Source organism: Malaclemys terrapin, chromosome 18 (assembly GCF_027887155.1).
Source record: "Malaclemys terrapin pileata isolate rMalTer1 chromosome 18, rMalTer1.hap1, whole genome shotgun sequence".
In the NCBI taxonomy this organism is placed as follows: Eukaryota; Metazoa; Chordata; order Testudines; family Emydidae; genus Malaclemys; species Malaclemys terrapin.
Genome location: NC_071522.1, coordinates 23,248,854 through 23,271,924, shown reverse-complemented (window position 1 = coordinate 23,271,924; position 23,071 = coordinate 23,248,854). Strand labels below are relative to the sequence as shown.

General features: G+C 49.9%; 2 protein-coding genes across 4 annotated transcripts in view; both read left to right on the top strand.

Moving 5' to 3' along the window:
• Positions 1-4,941, top strand: part of RNF43 (ring finger protein 43) — a 128,528-nt gene extending 123,587 nt beyond the window's left edge. For all 3 annotated transcript variants that reach the window (XM_054008068.1, XM_054008066.1, XM_054008065.1), the window contains one exon: positions 296-4,941. In XM_054008068.1, coding sequence (XP_053864043.1) covers positions 296-339 — 44 coding nt within the window. In that variant the 3' untranslated portion in view covers positions 340-4,941. The remainder of the gene's footprint in view (positions 1-295) is intronic.
• A 3,392-nt stretch (positions 4,942-8,333) lies between these two features.
• SUPT4H1 (SPT4 homolog, DSIF elongation factor subunit) lies at positions 8,334-16,567 on the top strand. Its single transcript, XM_054008069.1, has 5 exons — positions 8,334-8,444; positions 8,759-8,865; positions 13,754-13,809; positions 14,179-14,232; positions 16,045-16,567. The coding sequence occupies exons 1-5, from the start codon at positions 8,376-8,378 to the stop codon at positions 16,110-16,112; spliced, it is 354 nt and encodes a 117-aa protein (XP_053864044.1). The 5' UTR covers positions 8,334-8,375; the 3' UTR covers positions 16,113-16,567.
• The last annotated feature ends 6,504 nt before the right edge of the window (positions 16,568-23,071 follow it).

The window sequence follows — 23,071 nt, the reverse complement described above, 5'->3', positions numbered from 1 at the left end:
AAGGTGCCACAGGACCTCTGTTGCTTTTTACAGATTCAGACTAACACGGCTACCCCTCTGATACTGAGCGAACCAGGCACTTATAAGAGCAGTTTGGTTTTATCCTTAGCTATAGCTTGGACTATTCATTACCTGGGAAGGTTAGACTGACTATGCAGGTGGGGACAGGAAGGTTCCCCCAGGACATGCTGGCAGGAAGCTGGGGGCATTTATTGTTCTCTGGATCAAGACCACGTTGGAGTTGGGCCTTGGGGGTTGGGATACCTATAACTTACATTTTCTTTTTTGAATGCAGGATCCAAGGAGGAGATCCAAGATGTGTACGAACATTCTGTTTAATGAAAGATGAACTCCTCTGCCTACTAGAGAGAGCCAGAGTGGACAAAACATTCAGGAAACGAACAAGAACTGGAATCAGTGACTTATTTCCTGTATCTCTGAGCAGGTAGTGTAGTAACAGTCCTAGTCTGCCCCACACTGAGAAACAAAATGTGCTGGTAACCTCCATGATGCCCCCTCCTGCCTGCTCCCCGCCCACTTTACTATATTGTGGTCACACAAAACCACCACTCCTCTCTCTTTTTAAGGCACGGACAGCACACACTGATCAGAAGACACTCTGGGGGCATGGACTTACTCATTCCAACCCTGTGTCCAGTGTTCGTTATCTGGAGAGCCTGCTGGGTAGACATAAACCGGTATTTTGGCATGGTCACAAACCTGTGGGAGTTTGGAGGCTTTTGGAAATGGGCAGACCTATGAGACTAAAAGCTGCAGAGATGACATTATATAGCCAAATAGCTCCTGCCTTTTTCATTTCCTCACTTAGGTCAAAGTCAGGCCAGCCTACTTCACTAACCCTGAATACTCTTATTTCTCAAACTTAAACACAAGATACTCTCTTCCATTTCTACACTGCAGGAGCTCTCTTAGGTCCTGACCCTGCAAGATACTTCCATTGACTGCAGTGGGAATTAAGGGTCCCTGCCACTTGGCAATTAACTATCCTTCAGCTGAGGCCTGGGTGGGGACAACTTGTAGTTTTGCCGATACTAGGATCCAGCTGGAGGAGCAGTGAGGACATTCAGGATTCTGCTAGCATTTCCAGGAAAGAGCTGGGGCTGAGAATCTTCTCAGAATCCATTACGTTACCTGGAAATGTTATTAGATTTCTCATTCATCACTTAAGTCTTTGCTTAATTATCAAAGTAATTATAAAGGCCAGCCCTGTAACTGTGCTGAGTAGCTCACTTGTGGTGCATGTTTCAAAGCCTCTCTAAACATCTTTTTGGAAAGCATGGGAATCATGGAGAAATGAGAGACTATCCTCTTAATCCATGAGCCAGCATGGGTCCTCCTTCTCTGCCTTCCTCATCGTGATCATTGCCATCGTCATCACATGACACAGTGAGACGCACACTGAAGTCCCCGGGAAAGCATCTGGGACAGTAAATGCTCAGTAGAGCCCCATCCCAACTAACATTTCTGGAAACTTACGCTCTTTTCAGTGACCTGCAAAAGAATTCTTCAAAATCAGCTGTGTCCTTTTCTAGCTTCTTTCTGATGGAGACATTGGGGAAAAATTGGGGAGGTTTTTTTGTTGCTTGTATTTACCTTAGAAATCCAGGAATTCATGGATTCACAAGTGTTAAGGCCTGAAGGGAGCATTATGATTATGATTATGATCATCTAATCTGAGCTCCTGTATAACACAAGCCAGAGAACGTCACTCAGTGAGTCCTGCATCAAGCTCATGATTTCTTATTGCAACATAAAAACTTAATATATATGGAGATATACCTATCTCCTAGAACTGGAAGTGACCTTGAAAGGTCATTGAGTCCAGCCCCCTGCCTTCACTAGCAGGACCAAGTACTGATTTTTGCCCCAGATCCCTAAGTGGCCCCTCAAGGATTGAACTCACAACCCTGGGTTTAGCAGGCCAATACTCAAACCACTGAGCTATGCCTCCCCATTTGGTGGACTGGAAAGGACCTTCTAGGTCTTTGACTCCAGTCCCCTGCTATCGCAGCCAAGCCTGTCAGATAATCCCATTCATAAATGTATCAATCTACATTTTAAAACCAGTGATGTTGTTTGGCCCCACTACTCCTCTAGGCTGTTCCAGAATCACACTGCTCTAGAGCTGAGCTAGAGCAGATCTGTTAGAAAGATATGCATATTAAATTTGACCTCAGTTCGGTGTGCAGCTGTGGTAAAAAAAGATGCATACAGAATGGCACTGAGAATAATAAGGAAGCTATTATAATGCCATTATAGAACTCAGTGGTGCAGCCTCCCCTGGACATGGTGCAGCTCTGATCAGCCCTCTCAGAAAGGATATTGTGGAAGTGAAGGGTTTCAGAGGGCGAGGGTGATGCGAATGATCAGGGACTGGAAAAACTCAGGTGAAAAGAGAGTGGAAAGATGGGATTGTTACCTTAGAGAGAGACAGATCAGACTAATGAATGGTCTTGAGAAGGGAGATCAGGAGCTTCTGCTCTCCCTGTCTTACAGCACAAGAACAAGGGGCCATTTGATGAAATTAAAAGTGTGATATTCAAAGCTGATCAAACAAAATACGTTTTCATACAATGCATACTTAGTCGGTGGAACTCGCTGCTACAAAAAGTCATGTAAGGACTTAGCAAGGTTCAAAATGGCGTTGGACAGTTATATGTACATGAGAAATATCCAGTGTTCTCATGCTAATGAAAATGCTAGAAGTCCCCCCACCCCTGCTTCAGGGCTGAAGCCCGTTTCTAACTACAGTAGAACCTCAGCGTTATGAACACCTCGGTTATGAATGGAGGTGGTTCGTAACACTGAAATGTTCCTAACTCTGAACAAAACATTATGGTTGTTATTTCAAAATACAGCTTTGAAACTTTACTATGCAGAAGAAAAATGCTGCTTTCCCCTTTTTTTTTTTTAGTTTACGTTTAACACAGTACTGTACTGTATGTGCTTTATTATTATTATTATTATTATTATTTTATCTCTGCTGCTGCCTGATTGGGTACTTCTGCTTCCAAATGAGGTGTCTGGTTGACTGGTCAGTTCGTAACTCTGATGTTCTACTGTAGGAGAGACCAGGCCGAGACCTAATGTGGGGACAGATTTTCCCACAGCTGCTACCATGAGGTGTTTGCGCCCAGGGGCAGCAGGTTTGTATAATTTTTGATGGTGCCCAGAATGGGTCCAAGTCCCACCCCACCCCCCACACCTGCCTAAGGCTCTGAGAGGGAGCTTGGGTGTGGGAGGGGTGCAGTCTAACCAAAAGCTCTTTCCCTAGTTTGTCTGCTCTCATTCTGTTGGCTCCTGTGATACCATCATTTCACTAGCCAACCGCAGAGTCTTTCAGCATGGAGAGGGTCTGGATTTCTAAGGTCAAAAACAGATTTGTATCTTAATCCTTTCAGGCTTTCTTTCTCCATCAGAAAGAAGAAAGAAAAGGACACAAGCCCAATGCCCCCTTCCCCCCAAGCAGGTCACCTTTAACCTAGAAGTAAAAGCAGGAGCTGGCGTAGATTCCCAAGATTCTGCTTACGGTGCAAGCTGGCCTATGGCTCTTCTTATGCAGTTCATCACATGCCCCAGCCAAATGCTGTTCAATTGTCTTAACAAAGAGGAGGGCCCTGAACTCCAAGCTGCTTTCAGACCAAGGGCAGGATCCTGCATAGTGCGGACTTCCACCCCAGAGCTAAACCCCCACTGATGAGCCCACTCGGCCTCTCATTCGCAGTTTAATAGAATTCATCTCTTTCCTTTAGGACAGTGGTTCTCCAACGTTTGTACTGGTGACCCCTTTCACACAGCAAGCCTCTGTGTGCAACCCCCCTTATCCATTAAAACACTTTTTTACAAATTTAACACCATTATAAATGCTGGAGGCAAAGCGGGGTTTGGGGTGGAGGCTGACCCCTCACATAATAACCTCGTAACCCCAAGGGGTCCCAATCCCCAGTCTGAGAACCTCTGCCTTAGGAGGACTCTGTCTGGCGTAAGCCCCAAGCCCAGTGGAACGTGTGCTCTGTCGTAAAGGACCCCTGCTGCTCTGTACTGCAGTATTAGGTGGGCTGCATTGGGCAGCTCCCACTTTAAAGTGTTTTTATTTTCTGGCCTTATGCTGCTACTTTTCTTTCAAAAACCAACCTATCAAAGCCTCAGGATCTCTCTGGGCATGGAGAACAGATCTAGTAAGTAGTTTAGATGGGGGAGGGGTTGCAGTTCTGTCCATATGGGTTATCAGATGGGAAGAAGGGGAAGAGCTCTGTTTGGAAGAGTTAATCCAAGGGACTATGAAATAAAAGGAGGAATAGATTCCTTAGCCATCTAAGAGGGGAGGTGATGTAAGAATCAATGAAAAATAATCCTGATATGTGCTGAACACTTGCACCTCCAAATGGACTTGTAACTCCAAGGGACTCACAGGAGCTCAGCAACACTCAGGATCAGGCATTGAATGTCGGTAGTGTTTGTCCAAGGCAGGGGTTCAGGGGTTCCTTGCCCTAAGAGAGCGGAGGCCCCCGCTGGGAGGAGAAGTGAAAGCCAGAGCTTCTCAAATGAGCATTCCCCATTGCTGAACCCTCAGCCCTTCCCTAGAGCCCCTGGCTCTTCCCAGGACAGCCAGTGTCACTGAGAGGAGCCCCAAGCAGGCACAGCTCCTGGAGCTGTGTCTATAGCCTCCTTCATTCATGCAAACAGCCCTCTGTTCCTTCGTCTTGTAAAGCTCAGATCCGTTTGAAATGTGAACATGGTTTTTAGTTTTTGCTGAGTCTGTTCTGCAAGGCTCTTGGGTGTTTTGGGTAAATTACAAACCAAAAAGGAAGAATAGGTTTTTTTATATATGCAAATCTGTATATTTATGTCTGAGATGGAAACAAAGATGTTTGAATATGGTGATGTGCTCAGAAATATATTTATTTACTAATATATTTATCCACGTATCAGGTCTGTTCTTGTTTTTGTTCTATATACAGTCATCAGAGGCTTGTGTTCTAAGAAGGTGCCTCCTTCCAATTTCACATAAATAAATTATTTCAAATGATCTCATGTTGGCCTCTGATGTTCATGAGAAGAACACTCCCAAGCTCCTAGCTGTAGGTGGGAGCAGGAGGTACAGTCCACACATGAGCAAAGTTCAAGTTCTTGAAAGTTGGTTGCCTGTGCAACTTTAATTCTGTCCTTTTGTGCACCCAACTTGTGCACTGAATGAGGCAGAGGTCTCGTAGGAAAAATAATATGTGACCAAGTAATTAAAAACTCTATCACAATACATATGCACAAAGAAGGCAAATTAAGGTTGCATGGGCAACCCTAAATTTGGCATTTCCTAACTGTCAGGTGCTAGACTTTGCAACTTAAATAAGTGACAAAGAGTCCTGTGGCACCTTATAGATTAACAGACGTATTGGAGCATAAGCTTTCATGGGTGAATACCCATGCGTCTGATGAAGTGGGTATTCACCCACGAAAGCTCATGCTCCAAAACGTCTGTTAGTCTATAAGGTGCCACAGGACTCTTTGTTGCTTTTTACAGATCCAGACTAACACAGCTACCCCTCTGATACTCAACTTAAATAATGTTCTTTCAATGTAGTTTTCTTCTAGGTAATCTAGTTGTTTAAAAAAAATGCTATGGTGTACAAATGTAACAACACACATCAGCATAGGAACTGAACCTGTAGTACTGCCTGCTAGCACCTTATCTGGTAACAGAAGAACTTGGTTAGCCCATCAGGGAGAGGGACTGATAACTGTTGAATGTGTGGGTGTGGACGGGGTGAAAACCACTCTGGCTCACTTTCTCTCCCTTCTCCCCCACAACCAGAATGTGGTGGATCTACTCCCACATGTAGTGTCTCAAGGAGGGATGGGCCACTGGAGCTGTGTGCTAGGTTTGGGGGATGGTTATTGGGAGCCTGGCCCAGCTGTCTCTCTCCGTGAGTAACTACTGTACTTACCTCCCCCCTCCCCTTGGGCAGCCAGCATTGTGAAGATAGCACAGTAGGCAGGATTGCTTCTGCCTCCTGACAAGCCCAAGCTGTAGTTCTCTGTGTTAGCTGCCTGTGCAATCTGCTGATTTCCAGGAACTCCAGTAGCCTGAATAAAGCACTGCACAAACCCCTCATTCCTTGCAATGAGTAGGAGCTGGAATCAGACACAACAGAGACACCTCTCTTCAGATACAGTAACTCCTCACTTAACGTTGTAGTTATGTGCTGAAAAATGCGACTTCAGGGGGAAACGATGTTAAGCGAATCCAATTTCCCCATAAGAATTAATGTAAATGAGGGAGTTAGGTTCCAGGGATTTTTTTTCACCAGACAAAAAACTATATATATATATATATATATATATACACACACACACACACACAGAGTATACGTTTTAAACAAACAATTTAATACTGGTACACAGTGATGATGATTGTGAAGCTTGGTTGAGGTGGAGGAGTCAGAGGGTGGGATATTTGCCTTACTGCTAAATGATGAACTAGCAATTGGCTGAGCCCTCAAGGGTTAACTCTCTCACTCTACAAGGCAGCAGGAATGGAGGGAGAGATGCGCATTCCCCTTTAAGTACACGGCCTTGGTAATTAGATCAGCTTGCTGAGACCACTGCTGCTGCAAGTTCCCTCCCTCCTGAGCCCTGGTGTGTCCCCCCTGCTCTATGGAAGATGGGGTAAGCGGGGGGGGGGGGAAGGGGACGCCCTGACATTAGCCCCCCACTTCCTTTCCTCCCCCTGCACAGCAAGCAGGAGTCTCGGGGAGCAGCTCCAAGGCAGAGGGCAGGAGCAGCACATGGCAGTGGGGGGAGGGACAGCTGAACTGCCGATTGCTAGCCTGCTGGGCGGCTGCAGCACAGGGAACTTAGGGGAGCAGGGAGCTGATGGGGGGGCTGCTGGTCCACCCTGGTTCCAAGCCCCCACCAGCTAGCTGCAATGGGCTGCTCTTCCTGCAAGCAGTAGACAAAGCAAGCAGCTGCAAACAATGTTAGAAGGGAGAATTGCACACTTTAAACGAGCATGTTCCTAATTGATCAGCAACAAAACAATGTTAAGTGAGGAGTTACTGTACCTTTGGTGGCCTCCCATCCCCCTCCTGAGGAAAAAAGACACAGGACAAGTCATATTCCTGGGGCAACAAAATGGCTTCCTCATCTCTCCCCTCCTGATACTCTAAAGTGAGGAGGTGAAGAAAGGGCATTAGATGAGCATGTGGGAGGATGGGAGAGTTAAACAGAGAAAGGGGAAAGAAAAAAGTGAATCAAATCAAAAGCTGAAAAGTAAAGGAAAAGAGGCAGGAAGAAAGAAAAAGGAGAGAATTAGCTGAAGGACTGAGGCTTTGAGCAGTATGGCAATTTACTTTTTATTGTGCATCACCCCCTCTAACACAGAGTGGTTCTGTATTTTCCTGTGGCTGGACTACACAGAGGATTATGAACCAGCTAACACAGCACAGGCCATAGAGGCTCATGGTACATACCCAGGCTCCCTAGTGGGTTTGTGCTTCAGCAGCTAGTCTGTGCGGCCACAGCTTCCTTACTATTGGTACCTGAACTAGCTCGATTAAAACTAGCTCGGGTATGTCTACACCTGCTGCAATCACACCTCCTGCTGCAGTGCAGGCATACTCCAACAGAGCCAGAGGAAAGAAGCCAGATTCATTTCAGCGGAAACCAGTCACTTGTGCACTGTTCCCCCTCCTTCAGGCGAGGGTATTTCTGTCTTGCTGCCAGAAGATTGAACTGGAGACCGGTCTTCTCTTCCCCAGCCACACGCAGTTCCAGAGCCAGGAACAGACTCCAGAATTCCTGGTCACTAACGCCCAGCTGCTCAAAGGTCACTTGTCCCAACTGCCAGGGAGGGTCTGGGCCCAATCACCTAGTGACTGATACGCAGTTGAGTAACTCGCTGGGGAAAGGCCTCTGCAGCCCTACTCCCGCGGCGGGGCTACCCGGGTGTCCGCAGGTTCTCCGGCAGCTCCATTAGCAGGAGTCCGAACAAAGCGTCTAGCGACCCGGGGGCTCCGCGGCGCTGCTGGGGGGCGCAGACGCGGGGCTCCGGGAGCGACGCCGCAGGTCCCGGTCCCCCATAGCCGGGCTGGGCCGCGGAGTCGGCACTAAGCCGGGCCCGGTTGCTAAGCGAGGTCAGGCCCGTTGCCAAGCCCCGCCCGCGCGGAGGAGGGGCCGTCCTCTTGCTCGCGCCTCTCCCACCCGGGCAGGAAGCATTCTGCGCTTGCGCCTGGCGCCGAGAGTGGCGCGGGACCGGAAGTCCGCCTGTCCGGCACAGGAAGTGACCGAGCCGTTCTGTTGTGTATATCTATGCTCCGCGGGAGCTCCGCCTTCTTCCGTTGGGGGCGGGGCGAGTGATGGCGCTGGAGACGGTGCCCAAGGATCTGCGGCATCTGCGGGCCTGTCTGCTCTGCTCCTTGGTCAAGGTGCCAGGACGGGGGGGAAGGGGGCGCGTGGGCCGCGGTGAGAGGGGACACGCGTGAGCGGAGAGGGGACACGCGGGGGGGGGCGAGCGCGGACACGCGCGGGGGGGAGAGGGACACGCGTGGGCGGGGGGGACACGCGGGGGGGGCGAGCGCGTGGGCGGAGAGGGGACACGCGGGGGGGGCGAGCGCGGACACGCGCGGGGGGGGACACGCGTGGGCGGGGGGGGCGAGCGCGTGGGCGGAGAGGGGACACGCGGGGGAGAGGGACACGCGCAGGGATACCAGGCTCTGATCTCTCTCTTCCTGCCACGCAGACCATCGACCAGTTCGAGTATGACGGGTGCGATAACTGCGACACCTACCTGCAGATGAAGGGCAACCGTGAGATGGTCTATGACTGCACCAGCTCCTCCTTTGATGGGTGAGCCCCGGGCGAGGCAGCTTGGGGGCCACGGGGACTTTCTGGGAACTCGGGTGCTACTAGACCCCAGCTGTAGCACTTCCTGGCCAGGCTGCTCCCCCTGGGGCTTGGCCCAGCATGTCCCACGACTGACGTGAGGCTGAGGCTATGGTCTAGGCACGGCCATGACTGGCCTGGGTCGCTGGCTCAGGCTTGTGGCGCTCAAGCTTCAAGGCTGTAAAATTGCAGTGTAGACACTTGAGCTGGAGCCCAGGTTCTGAGACCCTGGGATGGTGCAGCCTGGACTCCAGCTTGACCCTGAATGTTTACACTGCAGTTTTTAGCCCTGCAGACAGAGTCAGCTGACCCGGGCTAAGAGCCTTGGTGATGCAAGTTTTTTATCGCAGCGTAGCTGTACCTTGAGGCTTCCTAGTGGCCTAGCCAGAGGCCAGGGTGCCTGCCAATGGGCGTGGAAGCCAGAGATGTTGGATTGGGGCTCTGTAATGAGGAGCATGGCCATATCCCACTGTTCCTTACAGAAGGAGACCAGCATTCTCCAGCTGGGGAGCCCCCACATGAGCAAGTGTCCCAGCTGAAGGTGGTTCCACAAGCCAAGGGTAACTGTAAGGCCCTGAGACAAGAACTGAGGATGGGGTTGCCTCTAGTCATCTTACGGGTGCTTCCAAGGCTGAGCATGAGCAAAGACAGGAGACTGAATAACAGGGGTGGCCAAACTTACTGACCACGTGAGCCGCGTGTGATAGTCTTCAGAAATTTGAGAGCCAGGCACACCTGCCAGGGCTCGCGGCTCCTGCCTTGCGGCAGGGCGGAGGGGCTGGGGGCTCCAGCCCCGCAGGAGGCGCCTGCTTGGGCTCGAAGGTTCACCAAGAGTGGGGCTGAAGCCACCGAACCCTGGCATGCACCTCCCGCAGGGCTGAAGCTCCTCGACCTCTCTCCCCTCTGGGCAGATGCCCCTAGCCCAGCCATCCTGGTGCAGGGCAGAAGTCCTGAGCTCTCCCATCCAGCCTGGTAGGTGGAGAATGTGGGGGGTATGGGGGGCTCTGCGAGCTGCGCTTTAACTGTAAAAAAGTCACATGCGGCTTGCAAGCCGCAGTTTGGCCACCCCGCTGTATAATACAGATTCATGAACTCCAAGGCCAGAAGGAATCATTGTGACCATGTAGTAGTCTGACCCGTGGAACACAAGCAGAAAACTTCATTAAAGTGATTCCTGAAGCAGAACTTTTAGAAAAACATCCAATCTTGATTTTAAAAATTGTTAGTGATGGAGAATCCACCAAAATCCTTGGTAAATTGTTCTAATGGTTAATTACTCTCATTGTTCAGAAATTACGCCTTATTTCCCATCTGAATTTGTCTAGCATCTACTTCCAGCCATTGGATTGTGTCATAGCTTTCTTTGCTAGATTGAAGAGCTCATTATTAAATATTTGTTCCCCCTGTAGATACTTGTAGACTAATCAAGTCACACCTTAACCTTCTCTTTTGGTTAGCTAAATAGATTTAGCTCTTTGAGTCCATCACTATAAGGCAGGCTTTCTAATCTTTGAATCCTTCTCATAGCTTTTCTCTGAACCCTCTCCAATTTATCAACAGCCTTCTTGAATTGTGGGCACCAGAACTGGACACCGTATTCCGACAGTGGTCGCACCAGGGCCAAATACAGATGTAAAATAACCTTTCTACACCTACTCAAGATTCTTTTGTTTATGCATCCCAGGATCGCATTATCGCTTTTTGCTACAGCTTCCCATGGGAGCTCGTATTCAGCTGATTATCCACCCTCATCCCACAAATCTTTTTCAGAGTCACTGCTTTCCAGGCTGGAGTCCCCCATTGTGTAAATATGGCCTACGTTCTTTGTTCCTAGTTGTATGCATTTTCATTGAACTGCAGTAGAACACACATTGTTTGCTTGCACTCAGTTTACCATGAGATCCAGATCACTCTGAATCTGTAACCAGTTTCATTATTTATCACTCCCCTTATTTTTCTGTCATCTGCGAACTTTATCAGTGATGATTTCATATTTCCTTCCAGGTCATTGGTAAAAATGTTAATTAGTGTAGGGCCAAGAATCTCTGTGACTCTGCTGGAACACACCCAATAGGATGACAATTCCCTGTTTACAGTTACATTTTGAGACCTATTAGTTAGCCAGTTTGTAATCAATTTAATGTATGCCATGTTAATATGCAGCCCCTTGGATTCTCATGCCGTATTGGAGGGTAGCAAATGTACTTATGGTTTAAAAAATACATTGGGAATGATCTGGAATATTGCAAACCGGTGAGCCTTACTTTACATCTGTTAAACTGGTTGAAATAATTAATAGAATTCTAGCACAACTAGCTGATAAGTGTTGTCAGTTCTCTTAAATTAATTATCAGCAAGGGAATTAATTATCACCAATTCGCCTGCTGCAGGAACTTTTGTGAAAATGCAACAAGTTCTTGCCTTCAGATGGCTGGTGGATGGGGAAGAGCCCCACACTGTGCATTGTAGTTTAGGGGAGGATGCATTGAGAGGTGCGTGAGGGGGCCATGAGTTCTAGTCCCCCCACTCTTTCACTGACAGCTGCTAGTATTTCTGTTCCTTTAACCAAGGTCTCGGACTATTACCTTGGGGGAGGTAACTATCGTATGCTCCTTTCACAGATGAGCTAATGCTTGCACAGATTCACTTCTGGCAAAACTGGCAACAGAATCCACGTCTCTAGTGTAATAGAGCCAAGTCTGTAAAATTTTGCCATACAGCCTTCAGTAGGAACAACCGGACCCATGTGTAGGCCTTGTTGGAGCCCTAGACATAACACACAGTATGAACCAGAGTAGGCCTTGGCAGTATAGTAACACACCCGGTATTGGCTCACCAAGTAAGCCCATTTCTGACCGGAGAGGATGGTACAAGAACACGCAAAGGTTTCAAATAACCCTGTAAACAAAGTTTCAAGAGGTGGTACAGGACCACATCGACCTCTCATAAGATAAGGAGGGAATGACAGGATAATGGATGAGGGTATTTTGTTGGAACTAGAAGGAGAAGGGTGGTAACTAACAACACCTGGAGTGTCAGATGTAACTTGTTTGTATCAATGTATAAAAGGAGAAACTATAGAAGGGGCCACTTTGTAATGGCTGCGGGGACAGCATCCTGTGATGCTGACCGAGCTGTTATCTTGTCATGTGTGTGTCAGTGTCCCTGTGACCCATTGGCCAGGCGCTTGTCCTGTGCTTTGCTGACAATAAACCTGGCCAAGCACCTTCACCGTCGAGCTGAGCCTATGGCCTTTTTATGAACAGCATTGTCTGCTGAACAGCAAGCTGCACTCTCTGCTGATGCAGCTAACCCCAGAGCTCCAAGAACAGCTGCAGTAACAACTCTGCAGCACCAGCAATGCTCTGTAGCACTAACACCTCCATGTGCTTGTGTAGCCCACGCTTACACAATGTGGTGAAGTCGCCTGCTGCTATTACCACATCCAGAGGTCCACGGTTCAGTTCCCTCGATGTTCAGACACAAGGGTGCTGTTATGTTATGTCAGGCCATGCTGTCTGTAACACTAGCCCACACTCTGCTCTCCGAGCCAGAGATAGAAATCCAGAATCCTTCTTCCCAGTGTTCCACTGCTGCTTCACGAATTGTGTACCCCACTGGCAAAGTGTGTTGTCCCTCTATGAGCCAGACCATATAGAGAATAACTGTTTCTCCATCTGTCCTGTGTGTGTTTGTGTTTTCCTCCCCCTTTCTCTCCATCGTCCCCTCCGTTTGCTCCTGTAGCTGAAATGAAAGAGGTCTGTGCTGTTGTTGGGAGGCTAATGGGGGGGCAAGGAGTCCAGGAGAGCTGGCTGTATTTTAAAAAAGCCTTATTGAGGGTGCAGGAACAAACCATCCCAATGTGCAGAAAGAATAGCAAATATGGCAGGTGACCAGCTTGGCTTAACAGTGAAATCTTTGAGCTTAAACACAAAAAGGAAGCTTACAAGAAGTAGAAACTTGGACAGCTGACTAGGGACGAGTATAAAAATATTGTTCGAGCATGCAGGGGTGTAATCAGGAAGGCCAAAGCCCTCCATATACCCCACCCCGTTGAAACTCAACCCCTGCTTCAGGAGCCGTCTTGCACCCAGCCCCCTGCCTCCAGACCCCCACTCCTGCACCTCCACTGAGCTCCCTGCACTCAAACCCCCACCTGATGCCCTACCCTGAGCCCTCACTCCCCCAGCACCCAGACCTCCCTGCTGCAACCTCCGCACCCAGACCCCCAGGCCTTGTGCTGTCAGCGTTGGGTGCAGCATCACTGCTGAGTCCGTATCCCAGGGAGGGGGTTGCAGGGTGATCTCCCACCTTCGTGCGGCCAGTGCCCTGTGCTCCCCACTGCCATGCTGGAGCCCCTGCATTTATTTATTGACAAATAAAATGTGCAGAATTTTAAAATATTGTGCACAGAATTATTAATTTTTTGGTGCAGAATGCCCTCAAGAGTATACGGTAACCTGCCTTTGACTTCTAGGCAGCAGTGCCAACCATGTGTATAGATAGTGGAGTCTCAAGTGTCTGATCTGACTGGTCAAGGCAGACATGTCTCTGTCAACCTGCAGGAGCTGGTACGTTCCCATGGGTTAATGGGAGTCTCCTGTTTCCACACTTCCCCCTCCTCCCTTTTATCTTTTTCCAGAGGGAGCTCTGACATGGTGACACCATAGAAGAGGGCTTCATTTTTACTGCTAGTATCCATGACCCTGCTGCTGCCAAGTGCTGGGGAATGTAGGAGGAGGGGGTCTTGACTTGCTCTTCATCCTACCTCTGGTTACTCTGGGTTGTGCTGTGTGGTGGGGCTTGCGGTCCCACCACATGCCTTGTGCACTAATCCTCTTCTCTTCTGCAGGATTATTGCTATGATGAGCCCTGAGGACAGCTGGGTCTCCAAGTGGCAGCGAGTCAGTGAGTGTGTCTCTCCTCTTATACTTTAGCTTATTTTCCTCTGACGAATGTTCAGGTAGCAGCAATAGCTTTCCTCACTACCCCCACAGGGCCAGGGAGGTTGGATAAGTTTCAGGTGGGGCTGTGGAGTCCTGCCTGGGGCTCTGTTGTTGAGCAGGTGTCCTTTAAAGTCACAGTGACTTACTCTCCATGGGAAAAGTGCTTTCTCACTCCCTTCTAGTGTATTCCTCCCTTATTACCATTGAATTGGGGGTGGGGGTGGGGGGAATTCAACACACCAAATTACCAAGGGCTGAGTTCTCTTGCCTGGATGGTGATGTGGAGAATAAGCCAGTGTGTGTGCTGTGTCTGTCTGTCTCTCTCTTGCAGGTAATTTCAAGCCTGGTGTGTATGCAGTGTCTGTAACTGGTCGTCTGCCCCAAGGTAATCTGGTTGATTTTTCTCCTGATTTTTAAAAGGGTGGTGGGATGGTGTCTCCTTGTGTAGGGGGACTCACTTGAATGCACACATGGTGGAGGGAGGATCAGAATTCTATTCTCAGCTCTGCCGTGTACTCTCTGTATGATCTAGGCAAGTTTTGTTCCTCTCTGCCTGATTTCATTTTGAGATTACATGTTTGCTTAATAAAAGTGCATCGATGTAATTTACCTAGATTCTTGTAAGGCATTTGATTTAGTACTACACATCCTTCTGATCTCTGTTTTTAAAAAGAGAACTATATAGTATCAGAGCATGTCTTAAACTGAGTCCAAACTGGCTAACTGACCATCTCAAAAAGTAGTTGTTGATGGGAATCATCATCAAATGCAGCTGTTACTGGTGGGGTTCCACCAAAATGTTAGGTGGTAGGCCCAATGCTGCAACATTTCCATCAGTGATCTGGATGTAAACGTAAAATCCTTGCTGATCAGTTTTGCAGGTGAGACAAAGGAGGAGTGGTAAATGACAGACTGGGCAGACAGTTTTTTAGCTGTGTGGGTTCCAGGATATTAGCGAGACAGGGTGGGTGAGGTAATATCTTTTTATTGGACCACCTTCTATGGGTGAGAGAGACAAATTGTCGAGCTTACACAGAGCTCTGTAAGCTTCAGTGTTTGGCCATGCTGCTAGAGTAACCCCCTGCCGAGTGCCTAAAATTCTTCTCTATGGAAAAGTACATGGAGCGAGAAACTCTGGATGGTCAAGGAGATAGGAGGTGAAGCCATCCAGGCAACCCACCAAACAGACTCCGATGGCAGCTCAGAACTGACATGGTTGGAATCTGCTCAAACCTTGGCCCTACCCAGTGTTTGGCATTTGGAAAAAAGGAGATGATGACGCAATGCAGTGTTGCGTATCTAGGAAGAAGAAATGCAGGCTATACCTACTGAGCCTTTAAAGGATTTAAGGGTCAAAGTGGACAAGCAAATCCTCCTGAGTTCTCAGTGTGCTGCTGGGGCAGATGGAGCTAATGTGAGCTGTGATCCATAAAGAGGAGTAGTGACTAGAAAGGTGATGTTTACCTCCGTATACAGCATTGATGAGACAATACTGGAAGACTGTGCAGTTGTTGAATCAACACTTTTTAAAAGATGTTGGAAAAATTGGAAAGGGTGCAGAGACATCCAGAGAAATGATGTGAGGGCTGATGAAAATGCCTTGCAGCCAGACACTTCAAGAGCTCAACCTGTTTAGCTGGTCAAAGAGAAGGTTCAGGGGAATTAATTACATGGGGAGAAAATACTGGATGCCAACTGGCTCTTTAATCTAGTGCAGAAAGGCCAAGCAAGACCCAGTAGCTGGAAGTTAAAGCCACACAAATGCAAAGTAGAAATAGACACAAATATTTAACAGTGATGGCGATGAGCCCCGAAACAACCTGCCAAAGGGATTAGTGAATTCGTGGTCTCAATGTTCTCAAAGCCTTTCTGCAAGGTGCTTTAGTCAAAGACAAGTTATTGGGTCCAATCCAGGGATGACTGGGCGGCATGTAATGGCCTGCGTTATACAGGCAGTCAGACTGGATGATCTAATGGGCGCTTTGAGCTGCCCATCTCTAAAATGGGGCTGAGACTTGCCCCCTCACAAGGAATGTGAACAGAGTAATTCGTGTTAGTGAGGCTTTGGGTGTTATGGGAACAGGGACAGGGTGAGGGCCTACACCTGGGGTAGGATGAGTAGGCGCATAGCCACCAGATTTCCCAAGTCTCCCTTTTCCCAATGACACTGAAGTTCTTGTTTGTCTCTTTGTTGCAGGGATTGTGCGGGAGCTGAAGAGCCGAGGTGTGGCCTACAAATCCCGAGACACAGCCATAAAAACCTAAGCCATCATTGCACCACATGGAGGAGTCTCCAGCACCTGGCCAGTGTTCCTTTTCTGCAGAGCGGCTGGGGTACCGAGACTGCTCTAGGAAGCAGCTCTGGTGCTTTTCAGTCCGGGGTGGGGAGGGAGGGGAGCAGGAACTCCTAATTTGATGGCAGTGGTAGTGGGGGCTTGGATCAGACCCAGCCTCTCAGGCATTATCTGGATTCTTATGGTGCCTCTCTCTTCACCCAGCAGATGGAGAATCTTTGAGCCCAGGGGCCAGGGATGGGGGAAGCAGTGGGCTGGCTGGAACACTTCTGTGTATGATGAAGTGTTTCTCTAAGAGCATTGTACCGACTCCCCCATCCTGAGTTTCTCAGAAGCAGCAGGTCAACCAGACATTGTGTGGGGGAGGGGTCATGGGAGGGGGATTGTTTTGTGTAAATATTCCCAATAAAAATGTGGTCACAGGCATCTGTTTTCTTTTCCTAGTCACCTATTGCACCAGCCTCCTAGCAGTCTGTCTGAGGGGGGCTGGGGCCCCTGCAGGGACTCACCATGGGAGTTGGTCTGGTTGGTTGCTGCCCTTTGCAGGCTGAATTGGGCTTGGACTCTGCAACTGCCACCCCTTTCTCTGCACCTTGGGCCAGATGAGAATCGGTGTGCTCACTGGGATGGTGCCTCGTTTCTGCACTATCAAGCAGTCTAATGGCTGAAGCTCTAGTGCCAGGTGCTGAAGGGAGGAGGGAGCCGGAGAGGAGCACTGGATAGTGCAATAGCTCCTAATGGTCACAAGCAGGCTTTCCCTGTGTGCTTGGGTAGCACAAGCTGGAGGCAGGAGGTGAAGCTGGTGCTGAGGATTTGGTGGCATGTCGAGCAAGAAAAAGGCCTGTAGATGGGGCTGTGTGGAGGGGTACAGGGACTCCCGTTGGCTTGGGGTAGCACTTGGACACCGTGAAGGGGAGAGGTGAGGGGTGTGTGCACACGTTACACCCCGCCCTCCATGCAGCTTGGACTCCAGAGTCCCCTGTGCTCTCACCGGTGCCCTGCCCGCCAGGCCGATAGAACTTCCCTACTCCTCTTCCCCTATTTGTCTCCTGTGAAAATGCTGCTCATGTTACTTCTGCATTTGCTCCACTTCAGTCCATGCTTGTCCAGCAAGAGCTGCTGACCACTGGGGATGGGACGGTCTCTGACTTATAAACATTAGAGCTGCCAAAGTACTTGGCAGCTCATAAAAATTAGCCATGTGAATCCTATTTTCCTTCCCCTCTGGAACTAACCTTGCAATCAATGTCCATTATAATGCCCTATTTTTGCATCCTATCAATTGAGCATGGAAAACTTGCTTTGCCTGAAGCAAAAAAAGTTGCTGCATTTAAACTGAGGAGAATATTTTTGCAAGTGTGAAGAAAAATGTATTTCTGAGGGTCAGATTTTTCCAAAGTGATTTAGGGGTACTCCTAGTGCTGAGTCATTAAGGCATTTCGCTCATTGCTCAGAGAGATTCTTCACATTTCCCTGATTTGAAACTTTGCCTCTTGGTGTTTGTCTCGGCAGTTCGGTGATGGTTTCTTACTCTCCCTCCAGACTTCCTGTGAGTTAAAACTCCTTGAAAATGAACATGTTGACTTCATTTGAAGAGAGGCTATCACAAGGCAAAGTTATTAACAGTATCTGTGGATGGGTAGGACCTTATACAAACCAAGGGTGGCAGGATGGGCGATGGTTTTTCTTTGGCTCCAGGGTAGGGCAGTGTGTGCCTGTGTATGTACACTTACCTGTGTGGGAGCATGTGGCCCTCTACTGGCTGGTTGCAGCTTAGAAAGAACTTGGATGTGTGGCAGATGGATGTTTTCGCTTGAGGCCAAGGCCTATATTCTTTTAGAGGACCAAGGTTCTAATCTCAACTCAACTCAACCTCTGCCTAATGACGGCTGCATTCACATTTCAGTTCTAAATCTCTACTGTAACTCCATGAATATCAATCCTTGTGCTTTCTGAGGTTGTCACATTGTTCTGTGTATATTCCTGCCCATGAGATTTAAAAGGCTCCTTTCTGACATGCCCAGTGCCAACTGTTTCTGGGTTTTTGCCGCTGATTTCACATCCCACCACAAAACTCGGATGAAAGTTGGGTTCTGAATCGTGGTATTAACCCTGGTGCTTTGGGGATTTAAGTTAGCTTCGAACTGGGTGTCTCCTAAACCATCCCCCACAGGAAAATGAAACGTGCTGAGCACCCTTCAACCCTAATGTGTGGAGTTAAAAGCCTCTTCATTTTAATGTTTGCATCTGGCCCAAGGCTAGTCTGGCCGCGCTCTGGGAGATGCTTGACTAACTGATGGTGATTAGAAAAAACCTTCCTGGGGCCCGATTACCCTGAAACAACCTACTGTGGGGTTCTTGCATTGTTCTCTGGAGCGTCTGGTTCTGGCCATTATTGGAGTCAGGATGCTGGACCTGGGGTCTGATCCAGCCTGGCAATTCCTGCACAAGAGACAATTCTCGATGAATAGTGGAATTGTAAGAGATTCAGTTGAATTGCGACTGATGTGAAAAGCGTCGGTGACTGCTGGGCGGAGCTGCTTTCGAGAAAGGGCTGATCCTGGGACGCCTGCTCCTGGTTAAACCTTGGAGCTTGGGGAGAGCTAGTGATGGTTTCTGGGCAGCATAAGTTAGGTTTAGTCTGGGCTGAGGGGGCGTGTGGGGGAGGGTTCAGGCTAGCCAGAGTCAGTCGTGTCCGGGGTGGGATTTGGGGCTTACCAGCATCCTCTTGTGTGTAAGCTTGTGTGGGGAGAGTATTCAAGGTTCATAGTGTACGTGCAGGTGGTTTGTTATCAGAGTTGGGGGAGGGGATTCAGTGGAGTTGGCTTTCAGGTGGGCTCTGTGCTTGGGGTTAGGGAGCTGTTCCCATGTTTCCTTGGTCCTAGCCCTGCTGGCTGAGGGCCTCAGTGCTGACCCTGTTTAGCTGCCACTTGGGGGTGCCACAGCCTCGTTGTGGGCCTTGCTGAGCTCTGGCAGAGGGAAGCGGCGGAGCAGGCAGCTTCCCTCTGACTTGCCAATTACACTTCACCCTTCCCAGCTTTCAGGCTCTGTGCTGGGGGCTCCCCCTGCACCCAGCCCTCCCCGAGAGCTCAACAGCCCAGTCCTTAGGGTGCTGCTTACTGACAGGGAGACTCGGGGGTGGCTGGCCCGGGCTGTTGTCCCATGTTGGCTGCCTGGGAGTGGGGCCAGGCTAGGGGTCTTGCCTCCCTCCCCTGTTCTGTCTGTCCTGCCCTGCTGCTGGGAGCATGGAGCAGAGTGAAGCTGGATGGGCCCTGGTGGATCTGTGTATGGAGTAGGCTGGCAAGTGCTGGGCATTGGGGCAGTCTGGTGTGCTCAGGGTGGAATAGGCCAGGGAAGGATCTTGCTGGCAAGTGGAGGAGAGACAGGAAGAGCCTTTTCTCCATTGTTGGTTGTGTGGGCTGTAGCTCAGCAGTGGGGTGTACAGTATATGGGAGTGGGGAACTTCGCAAACCCAGCACAGGAATCTCTCCTCCTTCCACAAGTGTAATGCAGCCACCTCTGGAGTGATACCTGGCAGCTGTTTAACGGCACAGCAATGCAGCGTGTCAGGACACGAAGAAGCAACCTGTATCTAGGTGAGACAGCAAGGGGAATGGAGGAAAGTGAAGTTTGACAGCCAGTATTGGCAATTGGCTAAGAGGCTCAGGCAACTGGCTTGAGTACCAGGGGATCTCAGAGTGGCTGGCACTGGCTTTTTCTGTCTGGTGCAGATCATGGGGCTTCCAGCAGTAGCGTGTCCTCTACTGCTAGGCTGGGCATTTGGTGATACTGATGGAGTGTGGCATCTCCCAGTGTGCTCGCCCCACTGCCTGCAGCTCAGCTCCCTAGCCCATGCTGGGACAGATGGGGCAGAACTGGCTGCCTACTGACTCGCTAGCCTCTGGGCTAGTTCTAGGGAAGGGGGGGGCCCTGCACAGCTATTCAAATGGCCACCCAATTGCAAAGGCCAAGACGAATCCTCTCTCTTCTCAGCAGCCTCCCCCAAACCTGCTCTGCCTGTACAGCTAAGGGCAGGGGAATCGTCTCCTGCTTGGGGGTTAGAGACGTACCCAGAGCTGGTCTGCAGAGGCGATTAGGGTGGCAGTGTATGGCACTTTCCCATTACACAGGCAGCTGGAAGAACCTGTCATGTATCCCGGCCAGGAGACAGAAAAGAGAGATCCCAGTTGTTTGGGGGGACTCCAGAGCCTGCAGTCAGCCGACAGAAGCTGCTACTTTGCTCTTACATGGAGTGCTGCTGGAGTATTTCAGCCAAGCCCGGGGGTATGCGTGTGTCAGCCTTGTCTGAACTGGCTCTAAGCAGCCTGGCTGTTCTCTGGGTAGCCTGAGCCTATGTGGCGTGAGAGTGCTGACCCAGGGCCTGGGCTGGGGGCCGGAAGTGTGAGTGAGTTGATTTTGCTGCACAGGTTTCAAGAACTGATACCCAGCTCTGCCTCAGGTCATGAAAAGTGAGTTTCCAAAACTACAAAGTGCAGAATGTCTCTTCCGAAAGCAGCTGCCGGCAGCTCTGGGGAACGCCCAGCCAAGCAGCCACCACCTGCACTTGCTACAGAGCAAGGGGCCGCCTTTCGCCCACTTTCACACACAGCCTCTGCCTTATTTGGCCGCCCACGTACATTTGCTCCTCACAAGTTCCAGCTCCGTGCAGCATCAGGGCTGTAGCTGCATGCACAGTGCCTGTAAGGAGAGATTGATATCTTGGGTTGGCCTGCAGGCCATTGGGAGTCCTTGGTCCTCTCACAGCCCCCTCTGGCTGGGGTTTAGGAGGGGAGGATCTGTGTGTGGAAGTGACTGCGCTCAGTGAACTGAACAGGAGGGCAGGGCTGAGCATGGCCTTGTGCTCTCCACACTCTGACATTTTCCTTCTAGACGTAGCCCTTGCAAATGCTTTCCTGGCTGTGAGGATCGTACAGCGTTAGCTGTGTGCTCACATCCAGTCGGTATAACCAATCATCACACGCTCTTCTCCTGCTTTGCTTTCATCTTGTTTGCTTCTCCTCTCACCGCCCAGCTCGCATATCCTGTGGCTTTCTCCCTTCGTCACCTGTGTGGTGTTGAGGGGTAAGACGTTCCCCCTTGTCCCGGCCGTGTGGCCAGGTGCTGAGCAGTCCGACACAGGTTTATTAGCATTCGCTAGCACCTCGCGCCCCAGCCAGGAATCAAGGCCCTATTGTGCTGGGTGCTGGACGCACATGTACCAAAGCAGCAGGAATTTACAGTCTCGTAGATGACAACAGGTGGGTAAAACAACCGGGGGCATGGGGCAGTGATTAGCTTTACAAACAGCTGTCCCAGCCTGCCACGGCCTAGCCAAGGAAGGGTGCCGCATAGGCATTGGGGCAAGGTGAGTTTAAGGAGGACAATGCAGAAGTGTTAGATCGTAATGGGAAGCTTTGCCCAGGCAGAAAGCGCAGCATAGGTGTTTGTTGGGGAATTGGCCGAATGGGTCATGAAGGCTGGCATTGCTGGCAGAGGGGAGGGGGCTCGGGCTTGGTCATGTGTCAGAGGTGACAGGATGGATAGACTAGGTCCCAAATGGCCTGAAAGTAGCATGTTTAATGTGGTGGGGAAGAGGGACTAGGGGGAGAGGCAAAGAAGCTGATCTTCACAGCAGTGTTCATGTGGGCGTGGTGGAGAAGGGATTTTGCCCTTGGTGAAGCCAAGAAGAGACAGTTGCAGTAGTCCAGACATTTGTCATCTCACATCTTGACAAGGGTTTTGTGGGGGTGGGCAGCCGAGCCAGGTCGGGCCTTTGAAATGCGTAGGAAGAAGCTGCAAGATTTTGACAGAGCCTGCATGTGCTGAGCCAAAGGTGATGCCCAGGTGCTGGTCCTGAGCTGCAGGGAGGCGGGAGGGACTCACCAATGTAACAGAGACGGGGGCACGTGGGGGACGTTCGGAGCTCCACTTGCACATATATGTTGTTTGCTGGCTGGCCATGCATGAGACGATGATGTGGGGGGGAGGAGAGAATTCAATTTGGATGGAAGGGGGCAGGTTCTGAGTAAAGAGGTGGCTCTGGGAGTGGAGCTGGGCAAATCAATGACTTTTTAGTTCAGTAAGCAAACCGAAAACTCAGGGAAAATGTTTGGAATTTGCTGACACCTGGGGAAAGGCCATTTCAGGCAACAAACCACCTGGGTCTGTGTTTGCCCATGTGTTAGGCGTGTGCCTGGGATGTGGGAGGCTCAGGGACTGGAACTCAGCTCCCCGCTGTGAGCACCTTAATCAGCAGGCTATTCTAGGGTGGGTGGCTCGCACTCTTCTGTTCAAACTCTGCTGCTTGGGATAAACATTTAACTCTTTTGGGCCAAAGAGCACGAGAAGGACTGTGTAGCCTGGTGTTTAAGGCACTCACAGGGGAGGTAGGAGCTGTGGATTCCAGTTTTCTCTCTGCCTGAATCAGAGGGGGGATTTGACTCCATATCTCCCATGCGTGTGCCTTAATCACCAAGCTCTAGTGTCCTCCTTGGTCTCTCTGGCCCAATGAATGGTTACATATTTATACAAAGTGGAACCGTTGACAGCAGAACAGCTTACAGCCTGGGGGTTGGGCTGTTCACATGGGTGGAGGAGACCGCTCCCCAAGTCCTTTCCCCAGCCTGGGGATTCAAACCTGGATCTCCCACCTTCTAAGCAAGTGGCCTAACCACTGAGCTAAGAGTGATAAAGGGGACACACAGACAAGCCCACTCTGCTGGCTCTGAAACACACTTCCTTGGTTGACGTGAGCAGCTCAAATTTGCAAATAGTTTCAGGTCAACCAAAACTGCATTTTTTGGTGAATAAACTGAACAATTTAGACTCCAAGACCAGAAGGGATCATCATGATCATCTAGTTTGACCTCCTACACATTGCAGGCCCCAGAACCTGGGAGTAACGCTCTCCATGAGTCACCAGTGACGATG